The sequence below is a fragment of the Leguminivora glycinivorella genome, chromosome Z (genome assembly GCF_023078275.1).
Source record: "Leguminivora glycinivorella isolate SPB_JAAS2020 chromosome Z, LegGlyc_1.1, whole genome shotgun sequence".
In the NCBI taxonomy this organism is placed as follows: Eukaryota; Metazoa; Arthropoda; class Insecta; order Lepidoptera; family Tortricidae; genus Leguminivora; species Leguminivora glycinivorella.
Window position 1 is genome coordinate 49,375,228 of NC_062998.1, and position 26,738 is coordinate 49,401,965.

At 39.0% G+C, this 26,738-nt stretch overlaps 1 protein-coding gene across 3 annotated transcripts in view; it reads right to left on the reverse strand.

Moving 5' to 3' along the window:
* LOC125240641 (anion exchange protein 3) overlaps positions 1–26,738 on the reverse strand; it is a 216,343-nt gene that overhangs the window by 36,206 nt on the left and 153,399 nt on the right. For all 3 annotated transcript variants that reach the window (XM_048148636.1, XM_048148635.1, XM_048148637.1), the window contains 5 exons: positions 25,911–26,041; positions 3,667–3,868; positions 3,074–3,175; positions 2,509–2,741; positions 1,468–1,618 (listed from right to left, as the gene is read on the reverse strand). In XM_048148636.1, coding sequence (XP_048004593.1) covers positions 1,468–1,618; positions 2,509–2,741; positions 3,074–3,175; positions 3,667–3,868; positions 25,911–26,041 — 819 coding nt within the window. The remainder of the gene's footprint in view (positions 1–1,467; positions 1,619–2,508; positions 2,742–3,073; positions 3,176–3,666; positions 3,869–25,910; positions 26,042–26,738) is intronic.

A 26,738-nucleotide genomic window follows, 5' to 3' on the forward strand; every position in this document is an offset into this window, starting at 1 on the left:
TTGATTGCTATAAAGCCGTTTGTCAGTTTATTCATATAAAGATACAAGTAAATCTCGCCTTAATGGTAAGCGACAAAGTGGGACGTTTTACTAAACACACTCACAAATTATATTAATTTGAATAGTGACTCGGCACGTATTGGCTCTCATACAAACACCTTGACTTCTCATTCCGCTCAGATTATATCTCGATGTTAGTTAACTAAAGAGGTTGAAATTGGTATCGTTAGTGCTTAGTGCGCTTTCACATTATCCTATCCGATATCGGATGTAGGACTGATATCCCGATATCTTTAATTTTTTCCTTTGAAATCCTTCCTACATCCGATGTCGGATCGGATAATGTGAAAACGCACTTGAGGAGTGTCTTTTCAAAAGGGCTTATTTTCATTTTTTCTTTTTTTTTTAACTATGAATGCAGTTTTTCTTAGTAAAAAAAACTACGTGTTGTTTTGAGATTAAAGCTCAAAAAATCTCGCCTTTATCTTTAAAAAAAAGAGTAACATCAAAGTTTAGAACAAATTTTGAAGAATGTGTAATGATTATTTATGTGGATAAACCAATGTATGTAGTACAACAACATTGATATCAACTAACTTAATACAAAATCCAAAAATAAAATAAAACTATTTTAAAATAATAACATTTACGCTACAAGGCCACAACAAAAGGGCTTAATTCCCAAAAGTTCGCATCAAAAGTGCTTAATTCTCAAAAACATATGGTAATTAAATATTTATTTAGGTACACAAGTTACGTTTGATGTAATCATAGCATTAATGTAAACTTACAATATTACAATTTTGCAAATTAAATAATAATTTCGAAATCAATAGCGTGGAATTATGTTTTTCTCGATTTCCCAAAAAAAGTTCAAAGTGGAAATATTAAGCCCTTTTGAAAAGACACTCCTCACTTAATCTATCATTTCTATCAATAATCTATGCTCAAATTCAATGTGACATATTACGTGTATCCTTGTATTTGTCAGAAAAACGTCAGTTTTTTTTTCGAAAGTTAAAGGAAAGATATAAATGAAGATGGAAAAAACGTGTAATTTACAGGAAAGATACAAAGTTTCGAAATAAACATCATGAATCTTTCGCCATTTTCATTGCTAATTACGAGTTACAAGATATTTAATGTCTCTTTGCTTTTCCCTAATTGTTTCAAACCAAAGGTAATCTTTACTCAGACAATCACGATCAGTATCCTGAATAAAATACTATTCCTAATAGCATAATGGTCTTCAAACACGGGTTGTTATAAATGTTATCTATATAACATAGTGTGACAGGGACAGCGAGATGGCGCGATGGCGCGTTGTCCCTGTCACGCCATATACATTTAGTCCCAATACTTCATCATTCCTGTCCAGGTCTGGGCAGTGTAAATACTACGAGTTTTCCCTACAGCGGTCTACCCAAGCGAAAATGTTCATATCCTGTAAGGGTAATCTAATCTTACCTGCAAACTGGTGTAAGAGGCATGCTTCCGTCCAATGGAGAACCGGAACCGATCGTCGTGGACGTGGCGATGGCGGAGCAGGAGGCTCCTCATCACCACGGGCTTGTCATCCTCCTCTATCAGCCCGTCGTCCACCATGCGTTCCACCACCCTGGATGAAACACCCATTCCTTTATTCGATTCTCAACCAATAAAAGTAAAGTACAAAAATCATATGAACACATAAAAAACCAGGCGCCGCCAGGAACAGGGTGCGTAGCCGAATGGCACAAACGCTCACGAAACGCTCACGAAACGAAACGCTAGTAGACATCTATCCCTATCGCTCTTGCGTATTGGCGCGACAGAGCCGGACTACGTTTCGTTTTCGTTTGGTGTCGGAGAAATGCCATTCGGCTACGGGGCCAGGTTAGTTTCTTTTTGTGGTGGCGGCGTGTACTGGTCTCATGAGCAAGGAGCACGCTGAGGATACAGGCAAGCCTAATGTGCATATCTGCTGCCAGCAGTCTTAGGGCCACTTGCACCAACGAAAATGGAGGGTTAACCCACCATTTTGTAAGGAATTTGACAGTTGACAGCCCACTAACCCAGAGTTAAGTGGTTGGTGCAAGTGGGCCTTAGTCGCCTTATACGGCACCCACGGGACGCGATTGGTTGGTGCTATTTTTTGTGATGCCGGCACCACACGGCACGCAGCAGGTAAGCTGCTGGTGGTCAGGGCTGCAGAGCGAGGAACCGCCATTAAGATCAAAGGAACTAGGAACAGTGGACGTGATATATATGAAGTAAGAGTTCCAACAAAAAAAATGAAGGAATAATACACACCTGGCGGTCTAGTACAACTTGCGCTCTCGCCCGCGAGTCCATACTTGAAGTCGCGCTTGATGTATGGACTCGCGCGCGACAACGCAAGTTGTGCTCACATAGAGAGGCCACGGGAGGCTACGAGAGGATTGCCCCAGCGGCCCGCGCTTTCTTCCACGTCCTCTTCGTATTTAATCTATCTGGCTGTCTCAACTAAAATCAAAGAAAAATACATACCTGTAAGCAACCCCGGGAAGATCCTTCTCCTCCAAATCTAACAGCACCACACCAGTTTCCAGGCATCTCCTGAGGTTCAGGAGCGAGTGGAACGACAGGGAGGCCACGTGAGGCTGGCCCCAGCGGCCCGCGCTTTCTTCCACGTCCTCTTCGTATTTGATCCATCTGGCTGTTTCCTTCCATTCGGAGTCCCCGTCTCCGGTGGCTAGGAGTTCGTCGAGTTGAACGAAAACCTGTAGAATATCGCTTTATTACTACACGAGACCTCAACCACAAGATGTACTAAAAAACAAAAATAGCTCGGAGTCCCACTCGGAGTCGCACTTGGTTTATCCGTATCATTTTGGAGTTGGATCACTGGTTTTAAAATTATATAAGCATTTATCAACTGTTTTTTTATGTGTTTTCTGCTAGCATAAATGTTACCACTGCACTGAGTCATTAAGTACCATTCGTTACTGAAAATGTGCCTTGAACTGCCGCAACAGTTCTGATGAGAACTGATACTATTTTCGTGTCACACTTAATACAGTAAGTACATTATGTATTAAAATGTGGTACTCACAGAATGCGGACTATGGTCATACAGTTTCTTCTCATTAATCAAGGAGTTGAGACGGTCGCCTCCCTCCCGCCGTCCCACGTGAACCGTGGAACTATGTGTATCCTGGAACAAAAAAATATGTCAGCTTTTCAAGTATTTACTTTATTTTCTGAGGGCCAGCACTAAAGTACGAGCATCTTCCACAATATTAAAACCCTAATCAGAGTAAAAGTCCGCTCAATTTTCGAACTTTGATGTTTACTTTGGCACCCTATTGCTACTTAGTAACAAGTGTCGTTCAGTCCCTCGATTATTAAATCAGCGTAACTGCTCTCTGTAGCCTAGTCTGGTGAATCAGGTGCCAAAACACACTTCTCTTTGTACCTTACTATGCTAAATCAGAAGGCGACGCAGTACTTTTGGATCGTAGGTTGATCAGGTCCTCCGCGTCCGCTTTCCACAGTTGCTCGGCCGTTGCAAACTGTCGATATCTGTTCCTTAGAGCGCCGATCAGGTACGTAATCTACTCGTCTGGTTGGCAACCGTTGAATTGAAAGTATTGAAACCCGCTCCATTAGCTATTGATACCTGTTCCTTGCAGCCTCGTTCAGTACCTTAGTATGGTGAATCAGATGACGACGGAGCCCCTTCGGATCGTCGGTCCGATGGCTGGCCAGGTCGTCTGCGTCCGCCTCCCGTAGCTCCTCGGCCGTTGCCACCCGCTCCGAGGGCACCTGTCGGTCCGTTCTCTCTGTGCCACCCCGCGCGCCCTCTTGCAAGGAATACTTGCGGCCTTGGTGGCGGTGGTGTAGGCGGCTGTGGGAGAAAACGTAGTTTAATAAAATACAAAATGAGTCGAGATCAATAGGTTAGGATAAATAAATATGTCATTGTAGGCGTAGATTCAGATCAGGCTGATTTGCCAGCGATTTTTGTTAAGCACAGACAGTTTAGTTCGATTACATCGGTAACTTCGGCGTTTTCTGGCCAAGCACTATCCGTAATCAAGACCTGTGGAGAATATGCCAGCAAACACCCATTGACGAGGAAATCGCGACACGAAAATGGAGATGCTGTTCGGAGAGGGGAAAGAAATAACGCAAGCATTGCTTTTGGCTGGAAACCGCAAAATGCAAGCCGTGGCTCCGGGCGCCCGGTTCACTCATGGAAGCGGTCCGTCGAAAATGAGCTACGAGCGGCTGGTTTGAGCTGGAGCGAGGCCACGAGAGTCGCTGAAGATAGGAAGGCGTGTCGCGAGCTGGTGAAGGCCCTTTGCACCTCTGGGGTGACTTTAGGACTAGCACATAATATTTTAGTAAGTGTTTAGATATTTTTGCTCACGTGCGTGTGTAAATGTAAACGAACGCTACGTACATAGATTGGCATCGCGTGCTTTGGGTCTGCGCCCGAGATACCTTGACATTGACCGCCGCAGTTAGGGTTGCCACGCATAGACCATTTTTATTGAAAATAGCTTAATGAAATTAATGCCCCGCCGATTTTTTTCTAAGCTATTCATGGCAGCGTGTCTTGCCCTGTCAAATCTTTAGTCTTCTAGTTGCTTAAATTATTACATTTATAAATAAATATAATACCTATGTATGTACATGTAGTGTAATATTCACCTTTATTACTTACATAAAACTTTGTTAAATGCTTATGCGGTCGAAATAAAGCTTTTTATATTATCTAGAGAATAAACTGAACGTCCTGAAGTAAGTATAATCCAAAAAATACACGGGCTCAAGTTTATTAAATGATTATGCTTTATTTTATGTAGAAATACGAGTTTACATGTTTTTAAAAATTCGGCAACGCACATTTAACATTTCTGGTCCTACAAGGTCCGGGCCTTATGCTTGTTTGCCATCGAAGTAGTGTTATTAAGTTATTACAAATATCGTATGTATGGAATGCATATAGACTTACTGCGTTTTAACTTTGAGGAGCAGTGTGAGATACGAGATTTTTTCAAAGTAGTGACGATGTGTAATATATATATATATATATACAGGGTGATTCATGAGTCGTGAGCAGGAGTGAACAGGGTACTGGGGAGGGTCACACTGAGCAACTTTCATAATGGGGCAACACTAAATTGTGATATTTTTTTTTCTTAACTATGACTTAATTGATAGTTAATCATCAATTAAGTCATAATTAGAACGTAATTGATAATTAGCTATCAATTAAGTACTTATCAATTAAGTCATAGTTAAGAAAAATAATCACAATTCAGTGTTGCCCCATTATGAAAGTTGCTCAGCGTGACCCTCCCCAGTACCCTGTTGACTCCTGCTCACGACTCATGAATCATCCTGTATAACACTATGTGTTTTTAATTAATAAATTTATGTATTTACTATCTAGATGTTACCAGCTATTAGTATGAAACTGGCCTGTTTAATAAAAGATTTATTTTGTTCAACCCTAGTAGAGTTGGCGGCCGGTCACGCTAATCGTTATGCAATGGGCCGAATCTTTGCGATAATGTTTATTACCTGCATACGACAACCGTATCATAATACACGTTTTAAAGTACATTCACCGGCAATAATATGATATAAAAAGAAGACTGCAACAGCAGACTGCTGACATAATCTTAGTACTGGAGCCATACCGGCGCAAAAACGACGGGGACGGGGTGTTATAATTTTGAGGGGTCTGTCTGTGTATGTATGTCTGTCTGTGACATTGTAGCTCCTGAACTGATTTAGATCGAGATCTCAATCAGTCGGGAGTGTTCCTAGCCATGTTTGATGAAAATTTAAATTTTGTAGTTATGTAGGTCTTTCCCATCACGGAACAATGGTATTCCGGACCTTTGGGAGGCGTGCGCGGGGTCGAAGCCAACACGTAGAGGCCCTTTCGACACTTTAATGAAATGTAAGGGGTACACCGAGCGGATGTTGCCCTTGCCCGTATCATGGGACACACGCAGAGGCAACACCCGCCAGGGTGTAAGGACTATTTGAGAGTTAATGGAATCTAAAATGAACTGGTCTATTTTGATGAAAGTGATGGACTAAATACTGGGCTATGGATAAAAAACCGGACGCCTGCCTAATAAAACGGTATCCAATTTTATTTCCGGCAGACGGTGACTCGTCCCCACAAGATGGGCCCCCACAAAAAGCGACATCCAAGATGGCTCAAGGGCAACACCGGTGTGAGAACTCAAGGGTGTCGAGAGGTGTTTATTATTGTTTATTATTTATTATGTAGGTTATTATTATTGCCGGTGACAGTACCAGTCGCACAATAGCTTACGTTTAGGCATTGGGAAAGGTACAAGTAGCTCTCTCTGTCTCTCTTTCGTATTGGCGATAGAAAGAGCTATACCTAACGATGTTAGCGTAAGCGGTTGAGAAGTTGGCTAGGAACCTTGTGTATAAAATTCTCATGGGTGTTTCAAATATTATAAATTAAAATATAAAGGCTAATTAGCACACTACAACATCGACCAACTGACCGTTGTTAATTGTTTACTAATTTTTCCTTCGTATTTTCACTGAAACCAATAGTCAAACTAGTTATGAAAAAAAAAACCGGCCAAGAGCGTATCGGGCCACGCTCAGTGTAGGGTTCCGTAGTTTTCCGTATTTTTCTCAAAAACTACTGAACCTATCAAGTTCAATACAATTTTCCTAGAAAGTCTTTATAAAGTTCTACTTTTGTGATTTTTTTCATATTTTTTAAACATTATGGTTCGAAAGTTAGAGGGGGGGGACGCACATTTTTCCTTTAGGGGCGATTATTTCCGAAAATTTGAATATTATCAAAAAACAATCTTAGTAAACCCTTATTCATTTTTAAATCCCCATCCAACAATATATCACACGTTGGGGTTGGAATTAAAAATATATCAGTCCCCACTTTACATGTAGGGGGGGGGGGGGTACCCTAATAAAACATGTTTTTCCATTTTTTATTTTTGCACTTTGTTGGCGTGATTGATATACATATTAGTGCCAAATTTCAGCTTTCTAGTGCTAACGGTTACTGAGATTATCCGCGGACGGACGGACGGACAGACATACATGGCGAAACTATAAGGGTTCCTAGTTGACTACGGAACCCTAAAAAAGCTGCACTTTTAGATGGAAGCAAGCCGCTTAGCATGGTGATAGTAGACATCAAAGTAAACGATTTTTTCCGAGGATATCGAAATTTCATCCCTTAGAAAGCCGAGCGTAGCGAGGTGTTTTATGGAAATGAATAAAATTCAATATTTTTATTGTATCATCCGATTTTGACAAAACGTATCTCAAATTTGAAAGGTATTGCTTTATGTAATTTAAAAAAAAATTAGAAAAAAATATATTATAAAAAAAAGTAACTTAGTAGTTAACGCAGGCGGAGCGTGAGTTATAGAAAATCGTTCTCCCAAGGGAATAATTAAATTTCTTGTACCGTACTTAACTTTTTTATATCTATTTACATATTTTTTACATTGCGAGTGTGATGAAAAACACTGTGTGTAACTCGGGGAATATGAATATTACTAACTCGAGTCTTTAAATCGCTCCGGCAAGCCGTCGCGATTTAACTTACTCTCTTTGGTAATATTCAAACCGAAACATTGATTGATCAAAGAATATACTTAACCAATTATATGACATCTTGCTTACACGGCATAAATGTTCACTTTTATTTAAACACACACACTTGTAACACACGTGTAGGCAGTTTAACGCTAAATTAATTTCGCATAAATTCACGCTTATTACATTCAAAATAATAAAATTCAATAAGAAGCTAGTTTCAATTCGATAATGTTGAATTGATAGTGCGAACTGCTTAGGAATGGAACATGCTCCCCCCAACTGTATTCCCGGCCGAATACAATCTGGTGTATTCAAGTCAAGAGTGAATAGGCTATTACTGAACCAGTGAGCTACAACTTCGGCATTGTCGTCACTTTCCATCAGGTGCGACTATGGTCAATCACTGGCCAGTTTATAATAAATAAAATATAAACCGGTGTCGGGCCACGCTCAGTGTAGGATTCCGTAGTTCTGCCGTCCGATCACTAAAACCCCTCTAAGCTGCATATTACCAGTTTTCATTTGGATAAATATTCTTAAATAGGAAAGAATTCCCCATCGACTGGTCTTGGAATCATATTTTTATCATTTTTAGTTACCGAGATACAGAGTCGACATACCTCGCTAAGTGCACTATTTTATAACCCTTTTCAATAGTATAAAACCGCAAACCCACATTTGTCTTCTATAACTTATATTAAAGCGCTTAGCAATTGTTTATCTTCATAGTTTTATCACACGATACATAACTATAACAACGTTACTTGACATAAGCTTCATAAATTCCCATTAAAGCCGTTTAATTGCGTTATTACATTTTATAACATTCACTTTTTTAAATAAAATACTACGCTTAAACACGGCTAAAGTCCTTTAACCGTGTATTTAAAGACTTTCATTGTAATTTCGGTTACAAATACATCACTAAAATCTAGTTACTGCGCTTTACGGTGAATTTATTAGTAAAAAATATTCATAATGCCACACTGAAACAGGACAAACCAGCAAAGCTACGCTAAAACCCCGCTAGTTGTAAGTATACCTTCCAAAGTTATTGCGCCAGTCCGACAGTCGGCCGAGCGGCTCGCGCGCAGAAGGTTGTGCGAAGGCTGTAGTGACCGGTGAATGAACATTTTCTCCTTAAAATGTTAAGAAACCGAAGACCAGGTAAGTGTTAAATATCTTTTTTTTAATGTTTTTTTCAAGCACAACTTGCGTTTTGCTAACGTATTATCACACGTTTGCCGCGACAAGTAAATACCTAACTCATAAGTTATTCGATCAAGAGCCCAGTTAAAACTATTGTGTACAAATAAAGCGTAAACAAAAAAGTCAAGAAATTACATTGTACCATCCTATTGCTATGTAGGCATTGCCATAGCCACATACATTTTGTAAGCATTTATTTACCTTACAATGTTTTAGTACCTATGTAGGTATGGATTACTTGCGCAACATTATATTACCGTCAAGCTGATTTAATAATGCAGTCAAAAATCAAATTAATTAATGTTATTTCTTTTAGGCTTGTTACGAACTTCAGGATACAAATGATAACAGAGATCTGCGAATAAAATTAATACCGAAAAACCGACCACAAGTCATCACACCAGCAGTAAGTTTAGTAAATGTAGAACAGAAGGGGATTGCTCAACTCGATCTTTACCAAGGAACATTCTATCGTTGTGTATTGTTTTAAGAATTTTTGAGATTGATACCTCAGAATTCTTTGCCTAGCTTAGCCATGTCGAACGTTTCTGCTTTAATTTTCAATGCTGACGAAAATACATCAATTTTAAAACTCCCTTTTACTGGTCCAAGCTAAAACCGTTGCTGACGATCATCGAATTTGGGTTTATCCTTCGTTGTAACAAAATCGAACAACGTTTACTTCTTTAATCATTCGTAAAATGCTTCTCATCTTGATATAAGGAAAGAAGGTTTTTGACTATTCCGTCGCAGACGCATTGAAACTACAAGTGATGACTCGAAAGAAGAAGAACTCTATACCTAGCATGTAAAAATTGTAAAATGACAACATATGTATCATCCAAAATGAAGCTTTATCTTGATTTATCCGCTCCAATTCATACAAACAACAGAGAAACAGACTTAAATTTAACCTAGTTAATACAATTTTAAGCAATTATGCACCTGATTTTACCAGAAATTGTTAACAAAGATCTCTATATTGATTCTAGTTTAAAGAAAAAAAAATGTATGATATATAAGTATTCTGCTGTACCAATTCATTCAGACCCTTCAAATCCAGAAGTTTTACATACAGAAAAGGAGGACTGACCTACACATAAGTACATATAACCATTTATCGATGTAGAACCACCGTCGATATAGAGCACTACACTCGTAATATTAATATTAATAATACAACTGTCGAAAACCAAACGCACAAAAAAAGAAAAATAAATTTTAAGAAGAACGGAATCAAGCGGAAAGAGAGAAAATTATTATGTCAAACAATCCTAAATGTATTTTGAATTTTTGAAGTATTAAATAAATAAAGATTGCTATTTTCACTTGCTTGGCGAATAATAAATGAAATCCGTGTTTCTTTTTGTAAGAACTGCCAATGTCAACCGTTTTTAACCTTATATAACTCGGTAATAAAAACATTATTTTAATAGTGTATTATAGTAATAATACGAATAACTTTGGATATCCAAGAGCGACACCTTTCGCCGTATCGGTATAGCAAATTGATTTGTTGCAATGTAAAAAGCGAATTTTATTGTTTCATATTAATGTTATGTTAGTTTTCACTAATGTTAGAATATTATATTAAGTTTAAATATGTTAATTTGTAACATAACTTATAACGAGGTTTTTTATGCATGCAAATAAATGGTTACAATATCATACAGTTGTCTTTTATTCATTTAACAAATTGAATTGCTCTTGAAACTTAGTGCAGATACTGCAGGCAAACGGGACATTGCTAAAATGATAAACTCCTTTTAAAAAGAATGACAATGCTAAAACCTAGTAATCGTCGCTGGTTTGTCATATAGCGGGCTTTTAGATTAGGAATGCATACAAATTATTTCGATGTTAGTAGTCATTGCATAGCTTAAAAACGGTTACAGCATTTTTTTAGAGCATATACGATAGTATAAAATTGTTTAGTGTCTTTGCGGTTATTAAGCTATGTTTTTAGATTATTATGCATTGCTCAGTTACGATTACTATAAACACGTAAATTTACTTTGCCGTTATTAAGCCATGTTTTATGTATTATTCAATCCTAAAAAACGGCTAAAGTATACTTAACCGTGTTTTAACAGTAAAATCATACATATTTTAGGAATTATTTGCATAACTTAAACACAAAATGGCGAATTTCTAATAAATTAAACAATATTTAATTAAATTGATTTTAAATAATGTTAGCGTGAATTTAGTTTTAATTTAAGAATAAAAGAAATCTGGACTAAATCGACACATTTCCTAGAGATATGGGTTTTTATGTTTTTTGCCCATATCTCAAAACTATCATTTGTGGGTTAGATGGGTTTTAGTGATAGGACGGCAGAGTTTTCCGTATTTTTCTCAAAAACTACTGAACCTATCAAGTTCAAAACAATTTTCCTAGAGATGTCGAATTTGGCACGTAGGTTCCTTATATAGTGTAGAGGAGCACTAAGAAAGGATTTTTCAAAATTCGTCTCCTAAGGGGGTTAAATGGGGGTTCAAAGCTTGTATGGGGAAACAATGTTAGTTTCACTGTTTTATTCGAAACTTCACAAGAGGGATCCTAAAAACATATGACTAAAGACGTGTTTCAGGTTTTTTGAAATCTAACCCCTGAAAGGGTGAAAAGGGGGTGATAAAGTCCAAAAACTAATATGGGTATCGTTTTTACGGTTTATTGGGTCGCTGATCACGATAAATACAACGTTTTTAAAATCTAACGAAGCGGAAGTGAAATACCTTCTCCCCTGTTGTAGTGCAATGGGGTTTAAATATCAAAAAATATATAAAAGAAGAAACTGACTGCCTGACTAACTGACATAATATATCAACACACAGCCGAAACATAGGTTCCTTATATGGCGTAGAGAAGCACTAAGAAAGGATTTTTCAAAATTCTCCTCTTAAAAGGGTGAAATGGGGGTTCAAAGTTTGTATGGGGAAACAAGATTAGTTTGACTATTTTATTCGAAACTTCATAGGAGGATTCCTAAAGACATATGACTAAATACATTTTTCAGGTTTTTTGAAAATTTTACCCCTAAAGGGGTGAAAAGGGGGTAAAGTCAAAAACACAATATGGGTATCGTTTTTATGGTTTATCGGGTCGCTGAACACGATATAGTTATCGTAATCGTTGTACCTATTGGTACAACGATTTTAAAATCTAATGAGGTGGAAAAGAAATTTTCTCCCCTGTTGTTGTGCAATGGGGTTAAAATATCCAAAATAGCCATTAGTTACATATATGTATATTATGTATATATCTTTATAATTATTAAGTTGACTTAGTTTAATTTAGATTAGTTTTTAATTTAATTGTATTTTATTTGTCTTAAGTTAACTACTAATATGTACTTTTTATGTTAATTTTGTTAATAAGTTATAGAATAAAATAAAATATGGTACTTACTTAAATAAAATACGAGTATAACATAATCCAAAATAGCCATAAATATAGGTTTAGTTTTTATCTTTACTTCTGGTTCAAGAGATTTCAAATTGACACGGAAGTTCCTTAGAGGACCACTAAGAAAGGATTTTTCAAAGTTCACCTCCTAGCATGATAATTTGACAGGGACAGGGACAGGGACAGGGACAGGGACAGGTACAGGGACAGGAACGGGATACGGTTAGGGTTAGGGTTAGGGTTTTTTTTTTTTTTTTTTTTTTTAATTAACTGTTGTTTTGAAGATGAAAGGCCCTCGCTAGGAATACGGGCGACCATTCACCTTAAAGCTGTGGTAAATCATTCTTTAGGTGTTGTTGAACTTTTTTAGATTGTTTATAATTTTGTTTATGTGTTTTGTGAATGATTCTGTTGATGATTCTTTTGTAATGATGCTTGTTATTTCATATGGGTTGACGTTCAAAAAATCACAGGTGCTTTCATGGTGGATACGGCTATTGGTAAATTTTGGGCATTCTTTTAAGAGGTGGTCAATAGTCTGACAACTCACGTTGTTGCATGGGCATAAATTGTCGTCTGTTATTTTAAATCTATGTAAATAGGCTTTGTGATATCCATGCCCCGTTAAAACTTGTGTCAGCTGAAAACTTATTGCCATTGAGCCACGTAATTTTGTGATCGAGTCGATGTTGGGCAAATGATGTTTTAAGTGGAATCCAGTAGTGCTGTCTTCGTACCATTTGTTGTACATTGTTTTGACATGTTTTCTGTAGTTTATTTTGTGGAATGATAAAGGGAAGGATTCGTAGTTGGGAGGTGTTTGTAGAGTTGCCGCATGTTTGGCTGCCGCGTCGGCTCGCTCGTTGCCGTGTAGACCGACATGCGCCTTAATCCAACATAATTTAACTAGAGTCTTTCCGGATTTCTTGATACTGTAGAGTGTTTTGTGAATGTTATTTACTATTCGATTCGTGCTGCTTCTGTTTGCTATTTCCATTAAGAGCGCTATGACAAAAAAAGGCGATATATTGTAAAATGCACAATATTTATCGACAAAATTGTACACTTTACTCATACTAAAAGACAGTGAAAGTACTTGTTTCAGTTAGAACATCTTATTAACTGTCGGTTAAATAAAAAACATATGAAAAAAAAAGCTTTTTCAATTAGTAATGATTGTTTTTCTGATGCTCGTTTAGGAAAAACCGCGTGAAGCACAGAATTCGGAGCTCTTATTATGTACAATTTGATAAGATCACTCTCATAAATGAGGTAAATTTAAGTTCCAAATATCTTGTACTTAAGGCCCATTAAACAATATTTATCATTTAATCCTTTGAAATTGAGAAATTGAAAGTAAAACGAACTCAATTTTGTCTTGAAAATACATCGAAACAAGTGATCATTTCTCCGAAAATCTACATGTTATCGAAGTTATTTTAGTATATAAATAATCTGCACAATGTGCTTAAACTGCTGTTATCCATTTGTCGTTATAATATTTTATCATGATTTTTTGCCAATTTTTTGAAAACTAGCCTTCCTGTCGCTATTTTACCGGCGACGGACGCCTGCGATTTCAGTGCCGCGCCGGAGCTCGAGGAGGTAAGACGTATGTCACTTTGGTCTCCGAGTTTTCATCGCAAACGTCGAGAATATTTATTGTTGTGTGGGTCGGACGCCTTGTTTCTACACGGGCTATCCTCGCATTGTGTGTGTGTAAACAGCGACCAACGAATTTGATCCTAGATCCGTAAATATTTGCTTTTGAAATACTTTGTTATGTTTAAATGTTAAAGTATTACAACGTTGTGATGATAAAAATGTGAAAATTACAATACGGTCAAGATGATAAGACACATCAAGATGGTACTCAGGATCTGATGATGGAGCCAGAAGGTGGTCACCAGTACCAGTGAACCATGTAAGTAAACGACTTCGTGTTTAGGCTCGTTGGGTTCGTCTCAACAAGACCTTTGACAAGAGGTGGTACTCAGGGTCTGATGATGGAGCCAGATGGTGGTCACCAGTACCAATGAACCATATAACTAAACCCAGAGATGGGGAAATCGTAATCGATTCCGGATTACACGATTACTTGATTTTACTTTGTAATCTGACACTACTGGGTGTCAGATTACTTGTAATGTAATCAAGTGAAACGGTAAATTACCATTACATGTAAAGGAATCACTAATCATCTATACAATCATTACTATTACCAATAATTCGGAATCATAGTCGATTCAAAATAACTGAAATTATTGACTTGATTACTTTCAGATTACGAATATGTAGTACCTCAGATTGCTGACTGTCACTTTGACACAAAAGTCGTCATGGGTGTCGTAAAATAGGTTTTAGGAGGTGCTGATTCCAAAATTAATGACTAATGTTCAATCTGACATTGCTGACTGTCACTCTGACACAAAAGTCGTCATGGGTGTCGTAAAATAGGTTTTAGGGGTGCTGATTCCAAAATGAATGACCAATTTGGAATCTGACATTGCTGACTGTCACTTTGACACAAAAGTCGTCATGGGTGTCGTAAAATAGGTTTTAGGGGGTGCTGATTCCAAAATTAATGACCAATGTGGAATCTGACATTGCTGACTGTCACTTTGACACAAAAGTCGTCATGGGTGTCGTAAAATAGGTTTTAGGAGGTGCTGATTCCAAAATTAATGACTAATGTTCAATCTGACATTGCTGACTGTCACTCTGACACAAAAGTCGTCATGGGTGTCGTAAAATAGGTTTTAGGGGGTGCTGATTCCAAAATTAATGACCAATTTGGAATCTGACATTGCTGACTGTCACTTTGACACAAAAGTCGTCATGGGTGTCGTAAAATAGGTTTTAGGGGTGCTGATTCCAAAATTAATGACCAATGTGGAATCTGACATTGCTGACTGTCACTTTGACACAAAAGTCGTCATGGGTGTCGTAAAATAGGTTTTAGGGGTGCTGATTCCAAAATTAATGACCAATGTTCAATCTGACATTGCTGACTGTCACTCTGACACAAAAGTCGTCATGGGTGTCGTAAAATAGGTTTTAGGGGGTGCTGATTCCAAAATTAATGACCAATGTTCAATCTGACATTGCTGACTGTCACTCTGACACAAAAGTCGTCATGGGTGTCGTAAAATAGGTTTTAGGGGTGCTGATTCCAAAATTAATGACCAATGTTCAATCTGACATTGCTGACTGTCACTTTGACACAAAAGTCGTCATGGGTGTCGTAAAATAGGTTTTAGGGGTGCTGATTCCAAAATTAGTGACCAATTTGGAATCTGACATTGCTGACTGTCACTTTGACACAAAAGTCGTCATGGGTGTCGTCAAATAGGTATCCGGAGGTGTTTGAAAACTAATGACCAATTTGGAATCTGACACTGTTGACTGTCACTTTGACACAAAAGTGATCATGGGTGTCTTCAAATAGGTTTTCATGGGTACTGATCTCAATATTAATGATCAATTTGGAATCTGACATTGCTGACTGTCACTTTGACATAAAAGTCGTTATGGGTGTCGTCAAATAGGTTTCCTTTCCAGGGGTACTGTGCAATGTCAGGTTCCAAATCGGTCATTACTTTTTAAATCATTTCATTAATTTTGGAATCAGTGCCCCCTAAAAACTATTTGACTACACCCATGATTCCTTTTGTGTCAAAATTACAATTAGCACTGTGAGATTCCAAAATAGTCGTTAATTTTGGAATCAGCAACCCCGGAAACCTTTTTGAAGACACCCATGACGACTTTTGTGTCAAAGTGACAGTCAGAAATGTTAGATTCCACATTAGTCATTATTTTTGGAATCAGCACCCCTAAAACCTATTTTACGACACCCATGATGACTTTTGTGTCAAAGTGGCAGTCAGCAATGTTAGATTCCACATTGGTCATTAATTTTGGAATCAGCACCCCTAAAACCAATTTTACGACACCCATGACGACTTTTGTGTCAAAGTGACAGTCAGCAATGTCAGATTCCACATTGTTCATTAATTTTGGAATCAGCACCCCCGCAAACCTATTTTACGACACCCATGATGACTTTTGTGTCAAAGTGACAGTCAGCAATGTCAGATTCCACATTGGTCATTAATTTTGGAATCAGCACCACCTAAAACCTATTTTACGACACCCATGACGACTTTTGTGTCAAAGTGACAGTCAGCAATGTCAGATTCCACATTGTTCATTAATTTTGGAATCAGCACCCCCGCAAGCCTATTTGACGACACCCATGACGACTTTTGTGTCAAAGTGACAGTCAGCAATGTCAGATTCCACATTGGCCATTAATTTTGGAATCAGCACCCCCTAAAACCTATTTTACGACACCCATGACGACTTTTGTGTCAAAGTGACAGTCAGCAATGTCAGATTCCAAATCGGTCATTAATTTTTAAATCAGCACACCCGAAAACCTATACTCGTGGTATATGCACTTGAAATGTGAAAGTGAAAATGCTAGAATGACATGTAAACCACGAAGTTGTATAGTCATATTGTTCATTGGTATTGGTGACCACCATCTGGCTCCATCATCAGACCCTGAGCACCACCTTGAAGTAATTAGAATTGTATTTGTCTTATTTTATCATCATATTAATATAATTATACTTTACTCTAATACTTATCATATAACAAAAGCAAATATTTGGGATGGGATCTACTTTTATAATTATTACTTTAATTTTTTAAATAAATTGTAACATAATTGATATTATTTCGCGCTATATTCTCGTATTTTCGTACAAAATAATGTTTATTAGAAACCAAAAATTTATATCGAGATAGTAGATTGTGGTTGTTATCAAAATTCCATAGAAAGGATCAAGATTGTTTTGTCCATTATTGTAGTGCGAGCGAGTGATAAGACGTGCTAGAAAGGGTCGGCATATTGGGCTCGCGCGGCGGGTAAAATACCTAATTTCGCCCGACGCCGAAATGTTATAACGCTCTTAATGCCGCCTTGGAGTCTGAGAAGATGGTGACTCTTGGCATTTCTTGCTTATAGCATTCATAGCATGCCTGTTCTAGGGCGTAGCACTCTGCTTGGAAGACGGTACAGCTGTTGTGTAGTTTGAAGTGCTTTGTATGGTTTTTTCCGTCTGGATATTCAATCACCACAGCTGCTCCCACATGCCCGTCGTGTTTGCTGCCATCTGTGAACATTCTGTGCATCTCGCCATCGATGTAGTACGGGTTTAACTGTTCCTGATTGCATATATCTGATATTTCTATGGTTAGGGTTAGGGTTAGGGTTAGGGTTAGGGTTAGGGTTAGGGTTAGGGTTAGGGTTAGGGTTAGGGTTAGGGTTAGGGTTAGGGTTAGGGTTAGGGTTAGGGTTAGGGTTAGGGATAGGGATAGGGATAGGGATAGGGATAGGGATAGGGATAGGGATAGGGATAGGGATAGGGATAGGGATAGGGATAGGGATAGGGATAGGGATAGGGATAGGGATAGGGATAGGGATAGGGATAGGGATAGGGATAGGGATAGGGATAGGGATAGGGATAGGATAGGGATAGGGATAGGGATAGGGATAGGGATAGGGATAGGGATAGGATAGGGATAGGGATAGGGATAGGGATAGGGATAGGGATAGGGATAGGGATAGGGATAGGGATAGGGATAGGGATAGGGATAGGGATAGGGATAGGGATAGGGATAGGGATAGGGATAGGATAGGGATAGGATAGGATAGGGATAGGATAGGGATAGGGATAGGGATAGGGATAGGGATAGGGATAGGGATAGGGATAGGGATAGGGATAGGGATAGGGATAGGGATAGGGATAGGGATAGGGATAGGGATAGGGATAGGGATAGGGATAGGGATAGGGATAGGGATAGGGATAGGATAGGATAGGGATAGGGATAGGGATAGGGATAGGGATAGGGATAGGGATAGGGATAGGGATAGGGATAGGGATAGGGGATAGGGATAGGATAGGGATAGGGATAGGGATAGGGATAGGATAGGGATAGGGATAGGGATAGGGATAGGGATAGGATAGGATAGGATAGGATAGGGATAGGGATAGGATAGGGATAGGATAGGGATTGGATAGGGATTGGGATTGGGATAGGGATTGGGATAGGGATTGGGATAGGGACTGGGATAGGGATTGGGATAGGGATTGGGATAGGGATTGGGATAGGGATTAGGATAGGGATTGGGATTGGGATTGGGATTGGGATTGGGATTGGGATTGGGATTGGGATTGGGATTGGGATTGGGATTGGGATTGGGATTGGGATTGGGATTGGGATTGGGATTGGGATTGGGATTGGGATTGGGATTGGGATAGGGATAGGGATAGGGATAGGGATAGGGATAGGGATAGGGATAGGGATAGGGATAGGGATAGGGATAGGGATAGGGATTGGGATTGGGATTGGGATTGGGATTGGGATTGGGATTGGGATTGGGATTGGGATTGGGATTGGGATTGGGATTGGGATTGGGATTGGGATTGGGATAGGGATTGGGATTGGGATTGGGATTGGGATAGGGATAGGGATAGGATAGGGATAGGGATAGGGATAGGGATAGGATAGGGATAGGGATAGGGACAGGGATAGGGATAGGGATAGGGATAGGGATAGGATAGGGATAGGACAGGGATTGGGATTGGGATTGGGATTGGGATTGGGATTGGTATTGGGATTGGGATTGGGATTGGGATTGGGATTGGGATTGGGATTGGGATTGGGATTGGGATTGGGATTGGGATTGGGATTGGGATTGGGATTGGGATTGGGATTGGGATTGGGATTGGGATTGGGATTGGGATTGGGATTGGGATTGGGATAGGGATAGGGATAGGGATAGGGATAGGGATAGGGATAGGGATAGGGATAGGGATAGGGATAGGGATAGGGATAGGGATAGGGATTGGGATTGGGATTGGGATTGGGATTGGGATTGGGATTGGGATTGGGATTGGGATTGGGATTGGGATTGGGATTGGGATTGGGATTGGGATTGGGATTGGGATTGGGATTGGGATTGGGATTGGGATAGGGATAGGGATAGGGATAGGGATAGGGATAGGGATAGGGATAGGGATAGGGATAGGGATAGGGATAGGGATAGGGATAGGGATAGGGATAGGGATAGGGATAGGGATAGGGATAGGGATAGGGATAGGGATAGGGATAGGGATAGGGATAGGGATAGGGATAGGGATAGGGATAGGGATAGGGATAGGGATAGGGCCTGCGTATGGTTGGGTGGGGCAAACAGGAAATAGCAAGGCGACGAACAGGTCTGGTACCGACTACAAAAATAATTGATTTTTTTATAATTTGGATGTTTAGATTATTGCAATCCGATAAGAAATCTGAATTCGAAGGTTTATTATTTTTGGATTTTTAGTTTCTCCGTGTTTTGTAACACGCTTTTTTTGAAGGCGGTTTTATTTTTTATATGTTTACGTTTGCAATAAGTACCTATAAGCAAAATGGAAAAAATTGTAAGCGATAATGCAAGGAAGTACTTTTTACCCTACCGACCATAGCGTCGAGATACTGGTTATGTGGGTTGTATGAAGTTTCCCCAGTATAAATATTTATATAGGTAAAATACAAACATATTCGTACCTACTACCTACGCTGTGGTCGCTGTGTGTAATAATTGCAAGAATTTCTTTTAAAACAATAGTAATATGTGTAAGGTACAGTCAGCCAAAAAAGTGGTTTACCACTTTTCGATCAATAGAGTCGAAAAGTGGTAAACCACTTTCTTGGCTGACCGTACAGCAAATAGATCAGTTACAATGGCCCCCCAGTCGAGAATTGCCCCGCTTACCTACAAAGAAACCTACGGATCCAAATGAAAATCTTATTTTTTGTAAACGTTTCAATAAGAATACTTTTATTACGCGGGCGAAGCCGCGGGTAAAAGCTAGTACGAGTATAAGGTTCAATAATATGTAGGAACTAGATTTTGCCCGCAGCTTCGTTTGCGTTAGAAAGAGACAAAAAGTAGCCTATCACACTCTCCATCCCTTCAACTATCTTCACTTCATTTAAAAAATCACGTTAATTCGTCGCTCCGTTTTGCCGTGAAAGACGGACAAACAAACAGACACACTTTCCCATTTATAGAGGTAATATTAGTATCCGCGATGTTATGAAGGCTTAAAAAATTTTTTAACAGCTTACCGTTCTTTAGGAGCATCCGAGGCCCGAGAGTATGTGATAGGCATAGTGCACTTGTAACTTCAACCACTAAAACAACACTTGTGGTTCAAGTATTTTAGCAGTATTTATTACCACTTATTCACATTTTACCCATCGTTATCATGAGAGATCATTGTCAACTAATTTTGTTATAAATATTATAAGTTATGAGCCACCAATGTGGCTACGAAGAGTTTTTAATACGTTAGCTACTCTAGTATGACCATTCTGGAAAGTGTATGTAATTTTTGGTTCTAGTAAGTAAACTCTTTACTGGCGCCGTTCATTTTCTCCTTGAGGCACTGGTCCCACCGCGAGCTAGTAAACTATGAGCTATCGGCTATAAAAACGAACAAAAGATAAGCACCCCCGTGCGAATAAAAGAGACACGGCGATTTTGATAGCTCACCGCTGGGAGAGTAACTATAAACATCGCCGTGTCTCTTTTATTTGCACGGGAGCGACTATCCTTTGTTCGTTTTTATAGCCGATAACTCATAGCTTACTAGCTCGCGGTGGGACCAGTGCCTGAAAAGGGATGACGACTACATAAAAAAATGGCATTGTGTTTAATCAGTCGGTTAGATCGTCCAAAAACACTGAACACAGTATATTTTTCGCTTTTTCTAATTAATAAAAAAATCAAAGTTCCGGAGTGGGGGCTTGTGACGTCACTTCTAAATAAAAATTGTACCTAGGCGTGACGTCACGCGAAACTTCAACGCACGACGAAATGACGACGGTACGTAATTTTTCGTTTACGAGAAAAAAGGAAAAATACGTGTCTGTAATTCTTTGATAATCTAACTGACGGACTAATTAGTTTTTTTAGTCGCCTCGCCTGTTATCAATGACATTCTTAATTTCAAAACATGACGTCGATCGGAAAGGCCGAGCTCCGCGTAGGGCCGAAGACCTGAACCCAAGGGCCGCATCACCCACGCGGTCAAATTACGCACTGCGGGCGTAGTTGGATAAACTTTATCGCATAGGTGCGTCCCTATCGCACTTACAAATAGTGCGTAAAGGACAGCCTGACGTTATATCGTTTATCACGCGACCATGCTTGCCTACCAGGTCTCTTAATTAGCGAAACGTTTCAGTAAACTTATAGAATTTTGAGCAGTTTTTATATGGGACGTTTTGGAAACAAGGATTGTGTAAAGAAATTGTTTGGAAAATAAAATTAATGTTTTGGAATCTTTACACTAGCTACAACTAACAGAGCCCCTGTTATATTGTAAACTATCTTACCAATTTTGATCCCCTTTACAATAGGTAAAGTACTTTCACTTTACGTTGCTTTACAACATATTTTCTTTCTTTGCTTTATTTATGGCCACATTTTTTTAAATATCTAGAACTTCTCAGACAATGTCGTCAATTGTATGGATAAAGTGAACACTTACTAAAACCAAAAATTTCATACATTCACCGGAACGTTATCACTATATCGCTTCGCTACGTATTAAAAACTTTTAGTAGGCACACTTTTAACGTAAAAAAGTCCTACAAAACGATTTAGAAAAATGGGATGGATTTATAATAGCCGTTGGTACAAAGCTAGAGCAAAGAAAGCTACGCTCTTTGTCGTGAATATCGCGATAGACTGAGTTTTTGAAGCGAGAATTGGCAGTACTCAGTTACTCACACAAAAGGGTCGGTTGGCATGCAACCAGATCGCACTCACCTGTCAATTGTTCGCGAGTGTCAATACATGTACCTACTCGTAGAAATCTAGACGTTACGATGTAGCAAATGTGTCGCTCGACTTCAAACTCGCGTAAATCGATTCTGCTTGTTGATTATCGTCTTTCTTGCGTTATCCCAGCATTCGACAAGTGTCATGAGGGTCCGTTTTGACAACAAATCCTAAGATTTGGCATAGACACTAGTTTTATGAAAGCGATTGCCATCTGACCTTCCAACCCGAAGGGTAACTAGGCCTTATTGGGATTAGTCCGGTTTCTTCACGATGTTTTCCTTCACCGAAAAGCCACTGGCAAATATCAAATGACACTTCGTACATAACCTCCGAAAAACTCATTGGTGCGAGCCGGGGTTCGAACCCGCGACCTCGGATTAAAGTCGCACGTACTTACCGCTAGGTACGTACGGTGAAGGAAAACATCGTGAGGAAACCGGACTAACTCCAATAATGTCTAGTCTACCCTTCGGGTTGGAAGGTCAGATGGCAGTCGCTTTCGTAAAAACTACCGCCTACGCCAAATCTTGGGATTAGTTGTTAAAGCGGACCCCAGACATGAGCCGTGACAAAAGCCGGGATAACGCAAGGAGGATTACTGTGTTATACCAATTTCATTCGCAAGACCGCAAGCCCTACTTTCACACGTCCAGATTTACTTTTCCAATTTCAAAGTCATATCTATAAATAGCTAGTTTGAAAACATTCAACCCTGAAATGAATCTTACGCATGTTTTAGCAAAAAAACTTGGCTAGCTTCATGAATGATGTCGCTTCAGGGACGCCATTCGACATTACTCTTGACAGATTGTGACATCGCTAATCTCGTGATATAGAATTAAGGACTTAAGACGCTACGGGAGCGAAAATGCTAAAATGGAAAGGAGTCCGCCTTTCAATTTGGGAATTTCAGTTAAATATACTAATAGTGTCAGTCATTAACTAGATTTATCAAAAAAAAATGTCCATTAAGAACAACTCAGTCAAAAGTGTCAAAACATATTGCGAAAAAAACTTTAAAATCGAAGTTCCGCTCTCGACTGTTTCCTCCTTCAAAACTTATTAAAACGAAACGAAATTTGAGAATCTGAATAACAATGAAATAATCTGTGTAGGACCGTTTAGATTTTTTGGCTAATTTTTACCGATTTTGAGTATCACACCTTTTTTGAGCCACATTGAAAAATGCCGTTTTTAGAAATTTTTGATTGGCTCTAGCGTCTTTTAAAATAAAAATAGCAAAAAAATCAAAACGGTCCGACACAGATAAAAATAATAATAATATGTGTTCAAAAAATCATTGTTCTATCTTCAAAAACCAGGGAGGAAATAGTCGAGAGCGTTTGTATGGAGAATTGACCTGGATCGTATCGTCTTAATATGTTGTGTGTTTTATTTCCCAAAGTTTATTTGAATTTTGAAGGGCTAAATAAACAGATTATCTTCTTACATATCTATAAAAGAATATTTGGATAACTAAGCCGCATGTGTCAAATCTGTGACATCTCAATTACTATTACTTAATTTATTTATATTTTATGATTTGTATTATTTTGCATGTTAATTTTGTTATATAAATATAAACTAGCTTTAGATAGGTATTATTTAAGTGCATGTATGTATAGCACTAGACCTAGGTACAATTTGAAATTTGTATGTCACTGTGTGACAAGGTAGATTGGCTCAATCAATTTATTGTAAACTTTAACAAAAATGTATGACTTAAGACTTCTTCTTGTTAGTCGTACTCTTGTCAGAGTAGTCGTGATCATTGGGGTTGTTGTGCTGCCGTTTTAATGGTTTCCTGCCATATTGCTCTATTTGCAGCGTTCTCTTTTTCAACCCCTTCATCCCTTTTTTTCGAAATAAAAAGTAGCCTATGTTCTGTCTCAGGGTCTAAACATTGTTCCAAATTTCATCAAAATCGGTGGCGTGGTTTAAGCGGGAAAGTGTAACAGACAGACAGACAGACAGACAGACAGAGTTACTTTCGCATTTATAATATTAGTATGTACACTATTTAAAATGAACATAGCAAAAAATACGTATAGTATAAGTTTTTTTTTTTTCTATTTATTGGGGTAAACAAACAGCCACTACAAGATGTGCTTAGTAAGTCATTAATTGATACAACGTTTACAATATGTGTGGCCCACACCGCTTACCGCTAATTAGTATAAAGTAATTTACATTCGGAGCAAAAACTACAAATCGCTTCACTCACGAAAACGCATATAATCATATGAATGTTTATCTATTAAGTATTAGATTTTAGCAAGCATGTGTTTTTGTGAATGACACGATCAATCTTCACCTACAGTCTTAAGGACTTTCAGTGTTAACAATAACATAAAAAATAAAATAAAAACGTGTTTACAAAGGTAATACCCTATTAATAAAAAGTATAAAGGTATAAAGGTGGGTACATGAATTATAAGAAGCAAGTGCAAGTACTATGGCGTAACAAAAAATTGAAATACTTTAATAATTTATTCTACGGGGTGCGTTAAAGTCTTGGTAACTTGGTTCTTATATAGTTACTTGTTGAATTCAGTTGGCGGGCTATGTCTTCCCACAAACGGTTCTTTTGTAATATGTTTTTGTAATTTTTATTGGTTAGGTCGTATAAAATTGTGTGTCCCTTAACTAACTCGATTAATCTTTCTACGTTCGAATTCATGATGCCGCAAATCCGTCCGATCGCAACGCGCGCTGTGTTATGTGTGACTGCACAAGCGTTCCGAGGGCGGACCGCTCGCGATGCGCCGGCGCGACGCCGGCGGAGCGCTCTGCCAACGCGCAGAAACAGCGCGCGTTCAGCTCGCGTGCCGCTAAGCTGACGCAACGCTCTCGAAACGCGCCCGTGTGGCGGAGGCTTTAAGGGTGACCCGGTGAGAGCCCTCACTTGGTCTGTCCAATTGTCCATCGCATTGAGGTCTTGTACCTCCCACTCTTCCCTATGAACAACATGTCTCTCTATCGCGGAGTCTTCCCTACGTGTAACGTGACCGAAGTAGCTAAGGGTGTGAGAGTGAACGACATATGACAGTCATTATTTGATGACTTATGACTTAAGACGATACAGGAGGGGTCAAGTCTCCATACAAACGCTCTCGATTATTTCCTTCCTGGTTTTTGAAGATAGAGCAATGATTTTTACGACACATATTATTATTATTTTTACCTCTGTCGGACTGTTTTGATTTTTTTGATATTTTTATTTTTAGGCCAACGAAAAATTTCCAAAAACGGCATTTTTCATTATGGCGCAAAAAAAGGGTGTGATACTCAAGATTGGTATCAATTATCCAAAAAAACTAAACGGTCCGACACAGATAATTTCATTGTTATTCAGATTCTCAAATTTCGTTACGATTGATTAAGTTTTGAAGGAGGAAACAGTCGAGAGCGGAACTTCGATTTTAAAGATTTTTTCGCAATATATTTTAACTAAGTAACAAGTTGTTCATAATGGACAATTTTTTTCGATAAGTCTAGTTAATAACACTAGTATATTTAATAAACATATTAAACTGTTTGCCTGCGGATATCAGGACGGAAGCCAATAGAGCTAAATTCAAAAGAAGCCTGTTTAAGTTTTTAATTAATACTATCTAAATGTTATTTTAGTTTTCTTAGCGAAGAGACTGATTTTTGTTATAAATGTACCTCTTATGTTACTAATAAAAAAAAAACCTAAATTGAAAAGGGGGTTCCTTTACTTCCTTTCCGTTTAAGCATTTTCGCTCCTGTAGCGTCTTAAGATAGTGAGGTACTCACGCGGTCCGCTGCTCGCGCCGCAAGTCGCTCTCGTCGTTCGCCGTCGTCCCGGGGCCGGGCGTGGCCGGCGCCGGGCCATCGAACTGCACGTGCCGGTCGTCCTCGCGGCTGCTCGACGACGACGGCGTTGTCTGCAAGTACATGACGGTTTACTATCACTGTTGTTTGTGAGGCGCAACAGGAGGGGTCAATGGACGATCGGTTTTTTGCTCACCAGTTGGCACCACTGTTACGCCGTGGCTTGCGTGGGCGACGGTCGCGCGACGGCGATGCGACGCATACGAAATCAAACCTTATCGATATGGAAGTATGAGACACGACGGCGACGGTCGCGCGACCGTCGCCCACGCAAGACACGGCGTTAAGGTCCAGAGATATAGCTGTAGTCAGATCGGCGCCGACACAATGTTTGGAATCTCATTAATTAATTATAAATAATATTCTAGTTCATTAATTATAAATAACTATCATCATATTTTTGCGTCTCTTTTTCTTAATTCTGCTATCAAAGCGTTCACATTCATCGCTAAATAATCCATATTTGCGATAACTACACGAAGGAGATCACTTTTCAACAGGTAAATTCGGGATTAACACATCGGGATTTTGCTCATGATTATTACAATAATAAAGGACAAGACCAGTAAGTACCTAGACTTGGCTCACGATATAACCGCCATGTGGGATGTTGAATCAACGATCATTGTTCCGATAGTCGTTTCAGCGAACGGTCTCATAGCGAAGAGTCTCGACCAACACATCGAGACTCTCGCTAGGTGGCTGGATCAAGGGCCAGATGCAGAAGGCGGCGCTGATAGTCCGACGGTT